At 37.7% G+C, this 15,873-nt stretch overlaps 3 protein-coding genes across 4 annotated transcripts; 2 read left to right on the top strand and 1 right to left on the bottom strand.

Moving 5' to 3' along the window:
• Window positions 1–228: 228 nt before the first annotated feature.
• On the top strand, window positions 229–5,072 carry LOC117932271 (pentatricopeptide repeat-containing protein At2g13600-like). Of its 2 annotated transcripts, none has more exons than XM_034853451.1 (3): window positions 229–2,803; window positions 3,518–3,636; window positions 4,161–5,072. In XM_034853451.1, exon 1 carries the CDS (start codon window positions 286–288, stop codon window positions 2,722–2,724), a length of 2,439 nt encoding a protein of 812 aa, XP_034709342.1. In that variant the 5' UTR covers window positions 229–285; the 3' UTR covers window positions 2,725–2,803; window positions 3,518–3,636; window positions 4,161–5,072. The 2 variants fall into 2 exon arrangements, with proteins under 2 accessions (XP_034709342.1, XP_034709334.1); XM_034853443.1 differs by having other exon boundaries at window positions 4,146–5,072.
• A 1,650-nt stretch (window positions 5,073–6,722) lies between these two features.
• Window positions 6,723–8,596, top strand: LOC117928226. The gene is made up of 6 exons (XM_034848144.1): window positions 6,723–7,187; window positions 7,267–7,381; window positions 7,479–7,560; window positions 7,638–7,689; window positions 7,851–7,905; window positions 7,993–8,596. Exons 1-6 carry the CDS (start codon window positions 6,831–6,833, stop codon window positions 8,169–8,171), a joined length of 840 nt encoding a protein of 279 aa, XP_034704035.1. The 5' UTR covers window positions 6,723–6,830; the 3' UTR covers window positions 8,172–8,596.
• A 2,216-nt stretch (window positions 8,597–10,812) lies between these two features.
• On the bottom strand, window positions 10,813–12,813 carry LOC117927782 (beta-carotene hydroxylase 2, chloroplastic-like). The gene is made up of 7 exons (XM_034847464.1): window positions 12,282–12,813; window positions 12,113–12,172; window positions 11,946–12,017; window positions 11,697–11,831; window positions 11,334–11,459; window positions 11,187–11,243; window positions 10,813–11,098 (listed from the first exon to the last, which is right to left on the bottom strand). Exons 1-7 carry the CDS (start codon window positions 12,660–12,662, stop codon window positions 11,021–11,023), a joined length of 909 nt encoding a protein of 302 aa, XP_034703355.1. The 5' UTR covers window positions 12,663–12,813; the 3' UTR covers window positions 10,813–11,020.
• Window positions 12,814–15,873: the final 3,060 nt, after the last annotated feature.

Raw genomic sequence — 15,873 nt, 5'->3', positions numbered from 1 at the left:
CTTAAAATGCAAAACCCACGCTAACATAGTTAATTATATGGTAAAATCCGTAATAACATGGTTAATTATCATTGACATTTTTACTAAAAATAAAAATAAAAAGTAATAAGAATTAATAGCCAAGAAAGAAAAAAAAACCAGAGCACTTCGAATATTTTTTTTTCCAATCAGAGATAAGTTAGATAACCTCATTTCTCAATCATTCACGACTCAAAAAATATCGAAGAAAAAAAAAAGACACCATCTAACAAGAAGGTGTTCAATCTCAGCTGATCATTCTCATGCATGAAGGGGCTCGCCACCCACAGCGACGCTCTCCAATCCATTAAAACCCTTGTGCTGAAACGCCTATATCCGCAAGCCCTTAGAGCCTCAGCATCGCTCCTCCATCCTCCTCTCACTGATCAATCCTATGCCCTCTTCCTTAAATCAGGCTTCACACTCGATGCCTTCCTCTCCAGCTTCATTGTCAACCGCTTTGCCATCTCAGGCGACTTCGCTCGCGCCCGCAGGTTCCTACTCGACACCCCATACCCCGACACAGTCTCCTGGAATTCTCTCATCTCTGGGTATGCCCGGTTTCGGCAACCCGGGCCCGTGTTCGACTTGTTCAATGGGTTGAGGCGATCCGGTCTGAGTCCTGATGAGTTCAGTTTGAGTTCTTTGGTCAAGGGGTGTGGTGTTCTTGAGCAAAATGAGGTTGCACATGGGGTTTGTTTGAAGATGGGGTTAATGAACGGTTTTGTGGTGAGTGGACTGCTGGATGGCTATGCGAAATTGGGTGATGTTGATTCAGCTGAGAAGTGTTTCAAAGAGGTTTATATTGTGGATTCTGTGGTTTGGACGGCTATGGTTTGTGGGTTTGTTTGGAACGGAGAATTCGAGAAGGGGCGCGAGGTTTTTGTAGAGATGAGGGGTTTGGGTTTGGAGTTGAACGAGTTTAGCTTGACTAGTGTTCTTGGGGCACTGTCTGATGTGAGAGAGGGTGAACAGGTTTTTGGTTTAAGTGTTAAGATGGGTCTGTTATGCGGATGCTCAATTCATTTGAACAATGCATTGATGAATATGTATTCTAGGTGTGGGAGTAAATCTGATGCTATTAAAATGTTTGATGAAATGACTGAGCCGGATGTTGTTTCATGGACTGAGCGGATTGGCGCTGCTTATGACGCTATAGAAGCTTTTGAATTGTTTAGACTTGTGCTTTCAGGAAACATGGAAGTGAATGAGTATATGTTGATTAATGTTTTGTCTGCCATGGGGGAGCCAAAGTTGTTGAAATCTGGGAGGCAAATCCAAGGGCTTTGTCAAAAGGCTGGGTATTTGCAAGTGGCTTCTGTTAATAATGCATTGATTTTTATGTATGGGAAGTGTGGAGAGATGGTCGCTGCTAGGCACATTTTTGATGAAATGCTTTGTGGGGATTCCGTTTCATGGAATTCTCTGATTGCAGGGTATGCTGAGAATGGACTCATGAAACAAGCTCTTAAGGTGTTCTCTCAAATGCGTGATTATTTGCTACAACCCAATAAATATACTTTGGCTAGCATTCTAGAAGTAGCAGCAAACCCAAATTCTCCAGAGCAGGCAATGCAAATTCATTCATATATAGTTAAACTGGGATTCATAGTAGATAATTCAATGTTGTCTTGTTTAATAACAGCATATGGTAAATGCAATATGATTTGTGAATCAAAGAGGGTATACAGTGATATTAGTCAAATAAATGTGTTGCATCTTAATGCAATGGCAGCCACACTTGTCCATGCTGGTTGCCATGCTGATGCCCTCAAATTGTTCCAAACAGGATGGCGCTTGCCTCAGGAAGTGGATTGCATAACATTAAGTATAGTACTTAAAGCATGTGGTGCTTTGACAGATTTGGAATATGGTAGAAATATACATTCTATGGCCCTTAAATCTGGAATGAGTGAGGATAACTTTGTAGAAAGTGCTGTTATCGATGTGTACTGTAAGTGTGGAACTGTGGATGAAGCTGCAAAAACTTTTATGAATGTATCTAAAAACAATTTAGTTGCTTGGAATGCCATGGTGATGGGATATGCTCAACATGGTTGTTATCATGAAGTTTTCGAGCTATTTAATAAGATGCTTGAATTGGGGATACAACCTGATAAGATAACTTATCTTGGAGTGCTTAACTCATGTTGTCATTCAGGGCTAGTGAATGAAGCGCGTACTTACCTAAGCTCGATGTTAGAACTTCATGGAGTGGTCCCATGTTTAGAACACTATGCCTGCATGATAGACTTATTTGGACGAGTTGGACTCCTGGAAGATGCAAAGAGGACCATTGATCAAATGCCTATTATGCCTGATGCTCAAATATGGCAGATTCTTCTCTCAGGCTGCAACATCCATGGAAATGTTGATTTGGGGGAAGTTGCAGCAAAGAAGCTTATTGAGCTGCAACCTGAAAATGATTCCGCTTATGTTCTTCTCTCAAATCTCTATGCTTCAGCTGGTAGGTGGAATGCTGTTGGAAAATTGAGAAGGGTAATGAAAGAAAAAATAATCTGCAAGGAACCTGGTTCTAGTTGGATTCAGGTGAGAGGATCTGTGCATTACTTTTTTGCTAGCGATACATCACATCCTGAGAGTAAAGAAATTTATATGAAGCTCCAGAGGTTGTATGAGGAAATGTTTGCTTCACCATATTTGGAACAAGATAGACCTGTCAACTATGATCCAATTCAATTTTGATTTATGAGGCAACTGTGAATGGGGGCTGTCCTTTGCATGTTTCTGGGATACCATCAAAGGCTGGTACTCAAGCAATCAGGTACGTTTCTGGGATCCTTTAAATTATTTAACTTACTGCATTTGGCATTAGAACAATTCTTTAAATAGTGAAGAGGACGGCAAAAATATTATCTTTTCATTTAATCTCTGCGTTCCAAGGAGTGCATGTATAATGACCTTTGCTCTTAGCCACTAACAGCAACCACAGTAAGAGGAACTCAAATATTCTTAAATCAGTGTCTCACTGTTCCAGTCTTCTTAGTTTGTGTTTACACATAGTTATTAATAGATTTTTTCTAGTAGAATAGTGGTGACATTTGCCTATATGTCACAGTTTGATAGAAGTGTTAATTTTTTAACAAATACTTTCTCATTCCTTTATATTACTTTCAGTACCTCCCAATTAATGCAATTGACAGAATATCTAGATGCCTAGCATTCAAGCAGAATCAAACTAGCATGTTTTAAAAAAATTTAGTCTGTTGTTGAGCCTGTCAACCTGTCAAATTCTGATATGGCTCCTTTGGTTCTTAGAATTATGCTGACAAGAAAGTGCAAACCCCATCTAATCTAAGCAAACTAAAGGAAAAAAAAAAAAAAGCAAACCTAAATTTCCTGGATTTTCTTGTAGATTTGGCACATGTCTTTCTAGGATTGGCCCATTGGAAATAAGAACTTTGTGTACTAGTATGCAGTTTATGAGAACAGTGAGGAAATGTCAAAGCTTTTGCTTACTCATCCTTTTCCTTTGCAGGGCTTTTTACCTGTCATTTCTCAACAGGTATTGTGGCTTCAACCATGAATCAGTCCTGGCTTATTCCACTTGATCTCATTTTTGTTTCTACCACTTCCAAACTATTCTAATGTAGACAGGTATCTTCGTCCTGCTCATTTCTCCTGATTAGCAATTTGAATATCCATGTTGTTAGGTTTTAGTCTTTGGCTTTCACATATGCTAGATTTTCTTTTTCTTTTTAATCATCTAATATTATTACGGGTCCTTCAATTTTGGATTTGGTGTTTGGTTTGTGCAAATAATGTTGCTGGCTTCCTCTTCTGTGCCTCCCTAACTGATAAAAGATCATGATTAATATATGAATCATGGAAAACACCAAATCGGTTTTGAGTTGATTACCATCGCACCATCAGAGCCACACATGAGGATTTTTGGTCATGTCTCATCATGGATTTTGTAAAATTCTAAATTATGCTCAACTAAAATCTTTTGAACCAAAAACAATCCATGCAACTGAACTGCCCCCTTTTTTTCCTCCTGAAAGAAAAAGGAGGAAGAAGAAAAAGAACTATATACATCGAGAAAATACTTATGATACAGTGTTTGATACGATCAGTAGTTGCTTATGTTTTTTGTCTCCCTCAAGTATGATATCTGGCAGGGACGATGGCGAGGTGAAGATGCCATGGAAAGCACAGAGACAAAAGATTTGAAAGCCTTTTCTGCTATCCTCAACTTTATCTGCCCCCTCTTTGGAAGAGGCCTTCTGCCCCTGAAATTGCTGCTAGTAGTCACTTGAGGAATGTTACTGACCTTGTTATTCATGATGGAAAAGTATGCAAAGTGAACTTCTGTTAAGAGTTGGATAGTTTGATAAATGGTGGATATCTGACTGGTCGCCTTGGTTGGGTATTTATATAGCACAGGAACAGTTCATTGTAATAACAAGGCCTGAGGAGGGGCTCATCTGGCTGTGTCAAGCAAGCTAGAAACTGACTTTTTAGGTTGGCAGGGGTTGGGAAGGCATGCCAGCGAATTGTCTGGCTGTACAAGATTCCTTTCAGCTCAACTTGAGACATTAACTCCATGGGATGATTTGGCGGCTGATTGACCAAGTAGAAGATCCAAACTTAATCTACATATATTGTGATTTTTTGAGCCTGTCTTACCATAAACACGTGTGGGTTTTAGCAGCATTTTGTTCTCTTGTATGCCATGGGCTCCTCCATGGATGACTAGAAAAAGGGCTACTCTTTGAAATGGCAAGATCTATTGATTTGTTTTTGTACAACTTGACAGATAGATTCATTAGTTAAATGCAACTGGTTTGGACACCAGGGAGCAGGGTTGATATTAATATTTGTTTATACTCTCATCCATGTTTCCATGGAGACTTCCTCAGTACTGCCAAATGTCTATCTGACTGCCTTCAGGATGGCACCTTGCTCTATAATATGATGTATGTTCGATGCCACTGCACATGGTCAAGAGCTTGTTTCCCAGGCAGAGAATCATATATGTATAACGACATTGATGATGACGAAAATGATTTATTTAGTATATTCCTTTTAAATTTAACCCTCATTCTATGGGATGAGTATGTTGTGAAATTTTCTTATTGAAGACAGGCCTGGTTTCAGAACAGTGAAGGAAGCCCCTCCAATGCAGTGATTCTGATTGATGCCAAGGTTTGGTACACTGGTCCAGCAAGCTTGATCACAAAAGATTGGAGCAGAAGTGCCTTCCTTCTCTCTATTTGGATAAGAATGTGTAGTGGTTGACTTGCTCGATCTGTCCCCCATGCCCACAGACTTGCACATAGCGAATGATAAACAACTTGTTCATGGTCAGACAGGCTCAAGGGCAGGGTGCCAATAAAAATGTTGATTGTATATTCAATCACTCTTCACGTTTGTGTTATATAATGTTATTGGAAAGAAAAAAAAATTGTTATTTTAGTCTTGGCTGATGAGAATGGGTATTTCAATCCTTGTACTTTTGTCCCCCAGTTTGGGAAAAACAAGGGAAGGAAGCTAATAAGGGAGGCTATTATTTTAGTGAACTTATCCGATAGACGGAGAAGAAGCCCAAAATCAGATTGATTTCAGACCTGGAAAACTGCAAGAATGACACACCCACCAAAGAGAGTAATCAGGCCAGGGTTAGGGTAAAGGGTATTTTAACCAACCCGAGAATGGAATCGAGTTGATCAGTTTTGGTTGGTCAATCGATCAGTTCTAATCAAACTGGAACCGAGTGGGATCCATTTATTTACCAACCCAAACTATCCCAACTTAAAGTTGGTTCAGCTCATTCGGTTTGGATTCACAAACTTGTTTTAATATTAAATAACTAAATATAAATTACATAGCATACAGCTCAAAAGTACAATAATTTAATCTAAAAATAATCCAACCTAAAATGTCACATGAACAATATTCATGTGATGATACAAATCTTTCACATAGAAATTCATAGATATTTGTAATAATCCAAATCCAATAAAAAACATTCAGTGGTATGATGTATGATGATGATGCAAATCACACTCAAGGTGTCATAGTGAGGCATAGCAAGTTAGGCTGGGGATTTTAAAAAATTGAAGTACACTCGAATCCTCCGTGTTCATTGATTTAAGAATGTTTATAATCCATAAATCAAACTGAAATTTTCAATTTTTTTTTCTTGACATGACTTAATAAAATTTTGAAAAATTTGACAATTTTGACTTAATGTAGTATTATCCAATTTGAATTTTCGTTGGATTCGTCAAAATTTTAAATTTTGAAAGAAGCAATTAACTTGATTCAATTTGGTTCATTCGTCAGTTTAACAAATTATTACCAGCCCCTAACTGAGACAATTGGTTGCATTCAGGTGCAACACATGGTTCAAAACCGTCTCTAATGGGTTTCCATGGAAGGAGAGTCAGCTGCCGTGACCACAACCCTAAAAGATGGTAATCTTTCAAGTTTTGGGTTTTTGGTCCCCGAGTTTTTATTTTTTTCAAAAAATAAAAATGAACACCACGTAGTAGCACAATGTATAACAAATTCAATGCCTGGACTTGTGGGATATTCTATATTTCTATCATCACAACCACTTGAAAATGGAACAAATTATGGAGACCTGGAGCCAAATCAGTGATTCCTGGATTTCCTCCCAAGGCAGAAACCATGCCAAAGGGAAGTGAGGAGGCCTAGAATTTGATTCTTTGTTTCCATTACCAAGGCAGAGGACATGCCACTTTTATACCTTCCTCCATTGCATTGCAGTGCATAGCCCTCCTTGATTTTAGGCCCCAATCCCAGCTTTGCCTGCTACCTAGAAGATGGCTGCTCCTATTCGAGTTTCAGGGCAAACACCCAGACCCATTGCAGGACTTGCCCTCAGCTCCTTGCCCATGAAAACAGCATGTCAGCTTAAGCAGAATAGAGCGATGACAAGGCAGCAGGGCATCTCTATAAAAAGCGTGAAAAAAAATAAAACAAAATTTCGTGGCCTCTGTTTGGCTGTGCAGAGGAGAAGCAATTCCTATTTCGGATTAAGTGGCCCCTTTCCATCAGAAACAATTGAACAATTCTACACCTGTATCAATGACAAGAACTTGAAGCAACTAGCGAAGCTCGTGTCAGATGACTGCTGCTTCAATGACTTATCGTTTCCCCAACCATTCAAAGGGAAAAAGGTCCTCTCCTTTTTCCTGCCCTAAATTCATATAATATTTTCCCCTTTTGCAGCTCAAACTGTCCCTGATCTAAGTGCAGGAGGTTCTGCGTTTTTTTGAAGAACTTACTGCAGTCATGGGAAAAAATGTGAAGTTCAGGATACTTCATGTTTGTGAAGGAGATGGTCTTACAGCTGCAATAGACTGGCATTTAGGTAATCCCATCTTCATTTGCAGATGACTGTTGTTTCATAGAAAAATAGTAAACTATTGACAGGCAAACCTAACAAAATTTCGGGTTTATGATTGCAGAATGGCAAGGAAAGCAGATTCCATTCACAAGAGGATGCAGCTTCTATGAATGTGCAGAAGAAGGCAAAAGTCTAATTATAAAGTACTGGCATGCAAACTTTTGATCTACTAACTTCACTTAAAAAGGATGAGTACATGACTGATCGCAATCATATGCAGGGAAGCGAAAATTGTGATCGAGTCACCAATCAAACCAGGACCCTTTGCGCTGGTAATGTTGTCATCTACCACTAAAAACTTTGGGAAAAAAAATTCACAGTAGAAAAGCTATTTCAATGAATGTGCAATCAAGAAAGTATTGATTATGATATCCATCCATGTTTTTGATCCTTTGCTTTTGTTTTCGATGTGGTTTCTCATTGAGAATCTCAGACCCTGCTGAAGATAGTGACTACACTATTTGATGATTTCCCAAAGGCTACAGAGAGTAAGTTGGCTTCCATTAACATTTAAAAACTATAGTTCATCAAATATACAGCATAATGAGATAATGCAACATGTCTGTCACCTGCAGGGTTTCTAAAGGGTCCTGATGCTATACTAGAGATATTACTCAAGATTTACAAAACATTTTTGCGGCCTTTTATTAATCCACTTCTTGGATTATGCATCAACCTATGGAAATTTTGGGCTCGATTGCTTGCCTTTGCATTCAACATTATTCACTATATTTTAAAGATTTTCTTCAAATAGAGGGCATTAATAACAGTCCATTCGAAATCCAATACTCTAAGTAGAGGAAGGGACTTCACAATTCACATAACCTGTCAATCATCGTTGCTATCCCGACTCCACCATGCTTCTAACAATGAGAGAGCAACTAAAGGTCCAAGCACAGGTGGGAGGGGTGGAGGCTTGCTGAAGGCAACAATAGGATCAATCTTCTCATTTGTAATTGTCCCTTGTTCCCGAAAATCATTATTTCCTTCTCTTTTCAGTGTTGAGGTAGACGCACTACCTGGAAAGTTTATGCCAATATTGTTGAGTAAATATGTCATTGAACAATAAAAACATGAAGGCTTCAAAGAATGGACATTACCCCATGTTCCTTTGGGAGGATAGATTTGTTTTAATTTGTTCTTTGCAGGCAATAATGCAGCTGTTCCTCGCATGTAGATACTACTTGTTTCTTCTTCTTATAGAATAAGAGTTATATGCTAAGAAATTAGCAGTCCTGCAGTAGGGGATGAAACAAAGGTAAGCATATTCACTAAAGATTGTTGAGGCAGTTTTTCAGATCCTTTCCATCTGCACACTCCAGTCCAGCGAAATAAAAAGAAAGAAAAAGGAAATTCCCAAATGGTGAAGAAAAAGAAAGGAATTTTTTTTTCCCCCCAAATGGACAAGTGTAGTAACGACTACAAAAACTTAGAGCACACTGCTGTCTCTTTCCATCGTTTATTTCTAAAGAAATGATCAGGGAAATGACAGAAATGGCATCTTACCTTATCCTCAGGAGATTCTGTCAGGAATCAAATTGTAAAATTTCCGGTTTCATTGAACAATGACTACTAATGATCTTGAAATTGATAACATGCTTTGAAATTACAAATCTCCTAAGACTGAAAAGAAACGATACAGAATCCAGCTAAGTACCGTATGTTTTCAAATTCAGCGAAATGAGCATCACTTGATTTCTAAGTAATAATTTTAAATCGTGAAACTGCATTAAATTATTGAACACGAACATGAAAGTAAAAACACTTTCTCCGAATCACCCTAAACGTCAAAGTTAAGGTTTTTCTCCAACACTAGATTCATCTCCATCGCCTTCCGTTTGGTTACCGGGAAAACTAATAAAATAAAAGAGAACGAAGAATCGTGGAATCGTGGAATCCTTTTCTCTTCAATTTTGTTTTGTTAAATTTTCTCAGCGATCAAACAGAGCATTGGGGACTCCAATGACTATAGAAAACAAGACTAGTAAGAATTTGGAAGAATATGAGAATAGTGTTCTCACCTGCGATTGTTCGTCGGCAGCAAACCAAAGAGGGAAACCAGCGTTGGGAGCCACGAGTGATGTCGAGGGTGGTGGCGAAGGTTCGGGAGCTTTCGGGTACATGCTTGACGGCCCAATTGACCCAATTTCCTTATTCGATGGGCTTGGTGGAGGAAATTGGGCCTCATGGGCCAAACTTGGCCACCGACCCATGACATCTTATTATTATTATTATTAGGGAAACCATTTGTTATGCTTGCAAACTGGGCAAATGTTTTGAAAATAATATCTTATATATGAATATAAAATACTAAAATTAAAAGCGTTTTATCAAAGTTAAAATTAAAACTTTTTTTAAAGTAAATAAATTATTTCATACGCATGGATCCACTTAATATTATATTTAAAGGTTTGGGATTGCTTACAAGTAACAAAAATAAATAAATAAAAACCTATAGAACTTCATTCAACAACACGTGGAAGGGATGAGAGAGCTCTGGTGGAGAGATCAGAGATGTATAGTTGATGGTTCGGGTCGCCCGACCCGAGTGAGTGTATATAATATGACTGGTTCCGTGGAAGTATTTGATAGGGACAGGACAGCAGGCCTTATCGCGCTTACCAAACACTTTTATCGGAGATACTCTCCGGCCTCCGACACACAAAGCGTGGGCGGTGGTGGGAGGCCCCACTGCTGCCACGCATGGACGCGTGGCCCTTCACTGCTTTTCTTTTGCTTACACGTTTCTCATTCCCTTTACGTACCCATTTCCCCAACCTTTTCTAAATTTCTCCCACTTCACTTTATTCATTTATTATTATTATTATTGTTGCTGATTTTTTTATTTTTTATGTAGTGGTAATGCAAAATCAAAGAATACCAATAAAGCTAAATCAAGCCAGCTGCTCCCTCCATGGAAGCCCTGCCCAGCTTTTATTAACAAATTTGGGCTCTCACCTCTGCTTTTGTGCTTACTGACGAAAGCCATTACGCATCCTCCACTGCCTTTTTCCTTTGTATTCCAATGATTCCATTCCATTATAATCAGGTCAAGTCTCAAGGGCTGGATTGATATATATATATATTTACAAAAAAGAAGAACGCGAAATAGGAGAGTCAAAGAGTTGGGTTTATACTTGATAGTGATTTAAAAACTAAAATACATCAAAATTAATTAAAATGGATTCAGATGATCATTTTAATCTAAAATATGTTAAGTATACCTAAAAATGGATTATTATTATAATAATCAAGTCTATAATATACATATAAAAAATTATCAGAAAATCTTACAATATTGGTCTGTTTCGATGGAATCGGAGGCGTGGATAGGATTTAAAATTTAAAATTCTAGGAATGAGAGAAACAAATTATTTCTAAAATAAGTCAACTCGTAATGAATGAGGGAGGATGGAGACTCCAATGTAGTAGCCAGCGGAGCTTATGGAATTATTGTCCGCAATTTAAGGATCGAATCCCTCCCAACACGAGGAGAATCAAACAAGAAAAGAAAAGAAAAGCTTTTTTCTCATTTGTATAAGACTGCATACTGATTGACGTCACATACATCAAATTCCATATTTACAAAATGGCTGTCATGATTCATGAAGAGTCAGATGATTTAATTCTTCTATTGATCTCCTTTTCCAACTCTTCCATGCCTCCCACCTCTTCCAGCTCCTGCAACCCAAATGACAAAACATAGATATATTCATGGTGGGCCCGGGGGCTTTGTGGGGGCTAAATTCAAAGAGAAAAAGGCACTGACCATGGGTCCCAAGAACAGCCCGTATGGAACTCCATTAAATTTGTCAGAGTGATGAAGCTGCAATCCACATACAAGAAATTACATATGAATATTTCCTGATAATTGATAAATAGTGATATAAATTGAGAATTCTGGTTTCAGATTTACTTGGTGGGCCGAAGCTACTTTTCGTAGATAAGGGACGTTGGCGATGGGTCCTACAGGGAATCGACGGTGGACAAGGCCGTCGTGGACAAACATGTAGGCCATGCCAAACACTGTTATTCCTAGTCCCTGCGAAAATAAATAAATAAAACTAAAATTAGAAACATGCCAAAATGTAAAAACAGATTCCCACGATCTTTCTTCTCTCCATCAACACCACGCCACGTAATGCAACCTGCAATTCTCTTTCAGATTTTTACTGACGTGGCGATGTAAATTGGATAAGAAAAAGTCCCGGTTTCACTTTCTCGGGACAAAAGAACGTCGGTTAAGTGGTGATGTTTTTTGGTTTGGACAGGGACTCACAGCTCCGAAACAGAGACCTGGGACGAGGCCTTTGTTGAAGAGGCCATAGGAGAGCAGAGATATTGCCGGGACGGCATTGATGATGGCAAACACATCGTTGAGCTCGAAAGGACCTTCTCTGGGTCGATGGTGAGACTGCAGATATATATATACATGAAGAAGAAAGGCAGCCAAATTCAGTCTTAACCATAACAATTAAGTGTACACTTTTTTTGAATGAGAAACTGTTGAGTGATGAGGGCAACATACCTCGTGCATATGCCACAGTGAAGCATGCCAGAGCGCTTTGTGAGCCCACCGCGCCCAAAACTCCATCCCCACCTGATAATCAACAGCACCCACTTGAGATTCATCATCTTTCTTCAAGGATTTTTCAGCAGTTAATACATGAAAGCTTATAGCGTTAGCTAACTTACAGCAGCTCCCACAGAAAGAGCAAATGTACCCAACATTTCCAGAACTGGGATTTCTCCGCCCTGTCCATGGCAAGTAATGGAAACCAACTTCAAGAGAAAAAAAGTAAAAAAGAAACTAAAACAAACAACTCCAAACGGTAAATAGAATGAGGTGAGAAAAAAGAAGCACCTCCATTTGCCAAGAAAATCTGTAGTAGACAGCAACGATAGCCATTGAAGTGATGCCGAGGCTAGACATCATAGCAGCAACAAGATAAGTGTATCTTTCCGCTTTCTTCCTCGCTAGTCTCTCCGAGGCCCTGTTCGAGCTTTCCGAGCTTTCTGGACTGTCGTCCTCAATTTCAATACCATCTTCAATTTTCTTCTCCAGGACCAAGCACACCTTCAAGCTCCTCCTTCTCTGTAGAGGAAAAATATTCCCCTTCAAGTGGGTCACCGGAGTTAAGAAAGACGACAAACTTATCACCGAGCTGGGTCCGGTGGCTGTGAAACTATTCCGGCCCAAACGGCAGGACATGGAGTTTAAAGAAGCCGAAATTCCTGTCGCCATATAGTGATTTTGCGCTCAAGGAGACTTCAATGAACTCTAAGCTTGGGAAATGAGAAACATCTATTAAAGAAAGAGAGATTCAACTCGAAACGAGCTTTGAGAAGACTTGAAATGGACTCAAAACAAGGTGAGATGCATGGGGACACAGACGAATAAATCCCAGTTTCTACAAAACCATAGGTCAAATGCCCCTGACATGACACAAATCTACGAGAATGCCACTGCGCCCGGGCTAGTTGGCCCCTGTAGCAGACGTTTCAAAGGTTGTCTTCTACCCTTGACAATGCCATTTTTCGTTTTTCTTTTCTTTTCTTTTTTTTGTACGTTCCTTTTGTCCATGAGTTTCGATTTGAAAGTCGAAACTGATAATGACAATTAGAAGCCGTAGAAGCAACAGTTCGTAGTGGCCATGAGCCTACTTTCATTCTAATATGTTAGGTTAGTGATCCAATTCAAAGAATATTTTGGTTTCAAACCCATTCATGGGGCCACAGTTTGGTAAACATGTATTGGGTGGGAATATCATGGAAAATAAGAAATAGGATTTTGGACGCAATTATAATCTTAAGTTGATGATATTTGATTTTTCATCAAAATATAATTAAAAAATTATTTAATTTATATATTAAAATGAATTTAATGGAGTCAAATTTTATTTAATTTTTATATAAACGTAACATAGTAGTGTAAAATGAGTATTTTGATTTTTGTTTCCTGGTTTATCATGAGTATGATTGTTGTTTTTAATGCTATACTCAAAATTATACATGTCCTTAGTGAAGTAGGATAATTGAATATCAACGAAATATCAATTCCATTTTGGGATATATTGATATCCAAAATCATGGAAATAAAACAGATATTTTCATGGACCAAATAGAAGTGGACGGGGTAGACTGGGTTGGTAAGAAGAAAGCCAAAAAGGGTCGGATGTAAATGGGAAAGAAAAGAGGGTTGAGAAGAGAGGGAGAGTGGATGGACGGTGGCACACGCTGACACGAGAGAGTGGAGGGAAAGGGTGGGTTTTCCATTACGGGGTCATGAGTTGCCACACGTCTCCATGTCTTTTGTTTGAGCCTTGAGGGCCACCCTCCATGAAAAGCCAAGTGATTTTTTGGTCACACCAACAGTCCAACCATCACCCCTTTAATATATACGCGTACGTAACAACACAACACGCCCCATTTTGCATTGCACTTGGACACTTGGACACTTGTCTAATTTTTAGGAGGAGTGGTGGTGGTGGTGGTGATGGTGACGGTGATGGTGGTGCCATTATCTTTCTCTCGTCATCAACGACCAAAGTGCTTAACTGATCAGGTTCTCCATAAAAACAGTATTCAAAACCATGTTGTTTTTATACATCTCTTTTAGTCACTGACCATATATGAATATATATAATAAGAATGAATATATTTAATTAACACACACAATATTTTCATATTCTAAAAAATTGTAAGGATAAACAGATCCTTACGCTCTCACATCAAAGTTAAGGATTAATTTTGATATAATTTGTGTACATCTCTTCTATTAGTTGATCGTCCTATCAGGTCACCAGTTTGATAATCGATAACATATTGGTTGAAAACCAACAATAACACGCATAATCTTCATTTGCGATCAACCATTTTCCATGCATATTCTACTAATAAAGCCTTCTAAGCACATTCATTGATAAAGGCTATTTTCTGCTATATATGGGTAAAGTGCCAAAAGTAAGTATGACTTTATTTTTAAGCTTAAAGGAAGGTATTAGAAGGTAAGGTCAGCACAACCAATAATCAATTGCCTTGTGGAAACCATTGATAAGGATATGCGGTCTCTATTAAGAATTTGGTATAATGCCAGGATTCATGAGTTGGGACCTTTTTATGATAATACTAAACACAACCTTATGCGCCAAAGATTTCACTCATTCATTCTATAAAATTTTATCAAGACAAAAAGTGCCATTCCCCTCTCATTCTCAGTTGAGTCACTCTCAGTATTAGCACTTCAAAACCTAGTTTTTTCGTTTTAAGGTTTAACACTTCAAAATTTAATGATTTTCTTAGATGATGTAAAATACTAAAGTTATGTTATGTTTGATTTCAAGAAAATGTAAAAGAATATGCTCTCATATTTGATTTAGCATGAAAAATAAAATATAATTAAGAATTTATATTTTTAAATCATTTTATTTTTTCTATAAACAAATAAAAATAAGTTAAATAAGTTTGAAATAGTATATATAAATAATTAATTAAACTTAAATCTATTTTTTATTTTTTATTTTTTTAATATTTTCTCTCAAATTTTTCAAGAACCGAAATAGGGTAAAGAAAGAAAAAAGTAAAGGGAATTCAAATCCTTTTATTTGAATTACAATAGAAATTTAATAGAAAATCAATGAAAATGGAATTATTGAGAATACCTCTTTATAAAAAAGAAAAAAAAGACGAAAAATAAATGTAAAAAAGAATATTAAAGAAATTATTAAATTTAAATCTATTTTTATTTTATGTCTCAATATTTTTTCTTCCACTTTTCTTCTAAGCATTAGAACCCATTTGGGAGTTCTGAGAATGTGAGAGGTGAGAGGTGTTTCCTTAAATTAGGTGTGTGACAAAGACTTGAAAATCACTTTTATGGTTCACTGATAATTACTTGAAAATCACTTTTTTGATTCATTAATAATTACTTGGTAGAAAATTACTTTTTTTTTTTTTTGTTATATAACTTATTGCCAAAAAGACTATCAAAACATTTTTTTTTTTAATATCCAAACATCAAGTGCTACGAATAAAAGCGCTACAAACTAAAAATACTTTAATCATAATCACATCCAAACGGGTTCTAATTAATTTGGATGTCAACACAACATAGAATATCCACAAGGTACAATTTTTGCATACTGCACCGGAGGGCTAGGCCATGGGCTTCTCTATGGCCCAGTCTCTACCGTTTATGGGCCTACACTCAGAGGTTAAGAGAAATGCCAATTAGTTCTCGCGCTGTTTGATGGAGGCCCGTGGATAGTCATTGGGCTTATTATAATGTTAAGCCCATATGAGATGTATTCCAGGGCTAGGCCTGTAAGACAATATCCTAATTCCTAACACATGGTTTGAAATGAAGGAAGGGGTTTAGAAGGAAAAGAAAATAATTCTTTGAAATTCTTAAATGGAGTGTTTGAAATGAAAGAAATTTACTAAGGAAAAGGATTTGA

The sequence above is a fragment of the Vitis riparia genome, chromosome 2, assembly GCF_004353265.1.
Source record: "Vitis riparia cultivar Riparia Gloire de Montpellier isolate 1030 chromosome 2, EGFV_Vit.rip_1.0, whole genome shotgun sequence".
Taxonomy (NCBI): Eukaryota; Viridiplantae; Streptophyta; class Magnoliopsida; order Vitales; family Vitaceae; genus Vitis; species Vitis riparia.
Note: the sequence above shows the minus strand (reverse complement) of the source record. Positions and strands in the feature narration are given on the sequence as shown.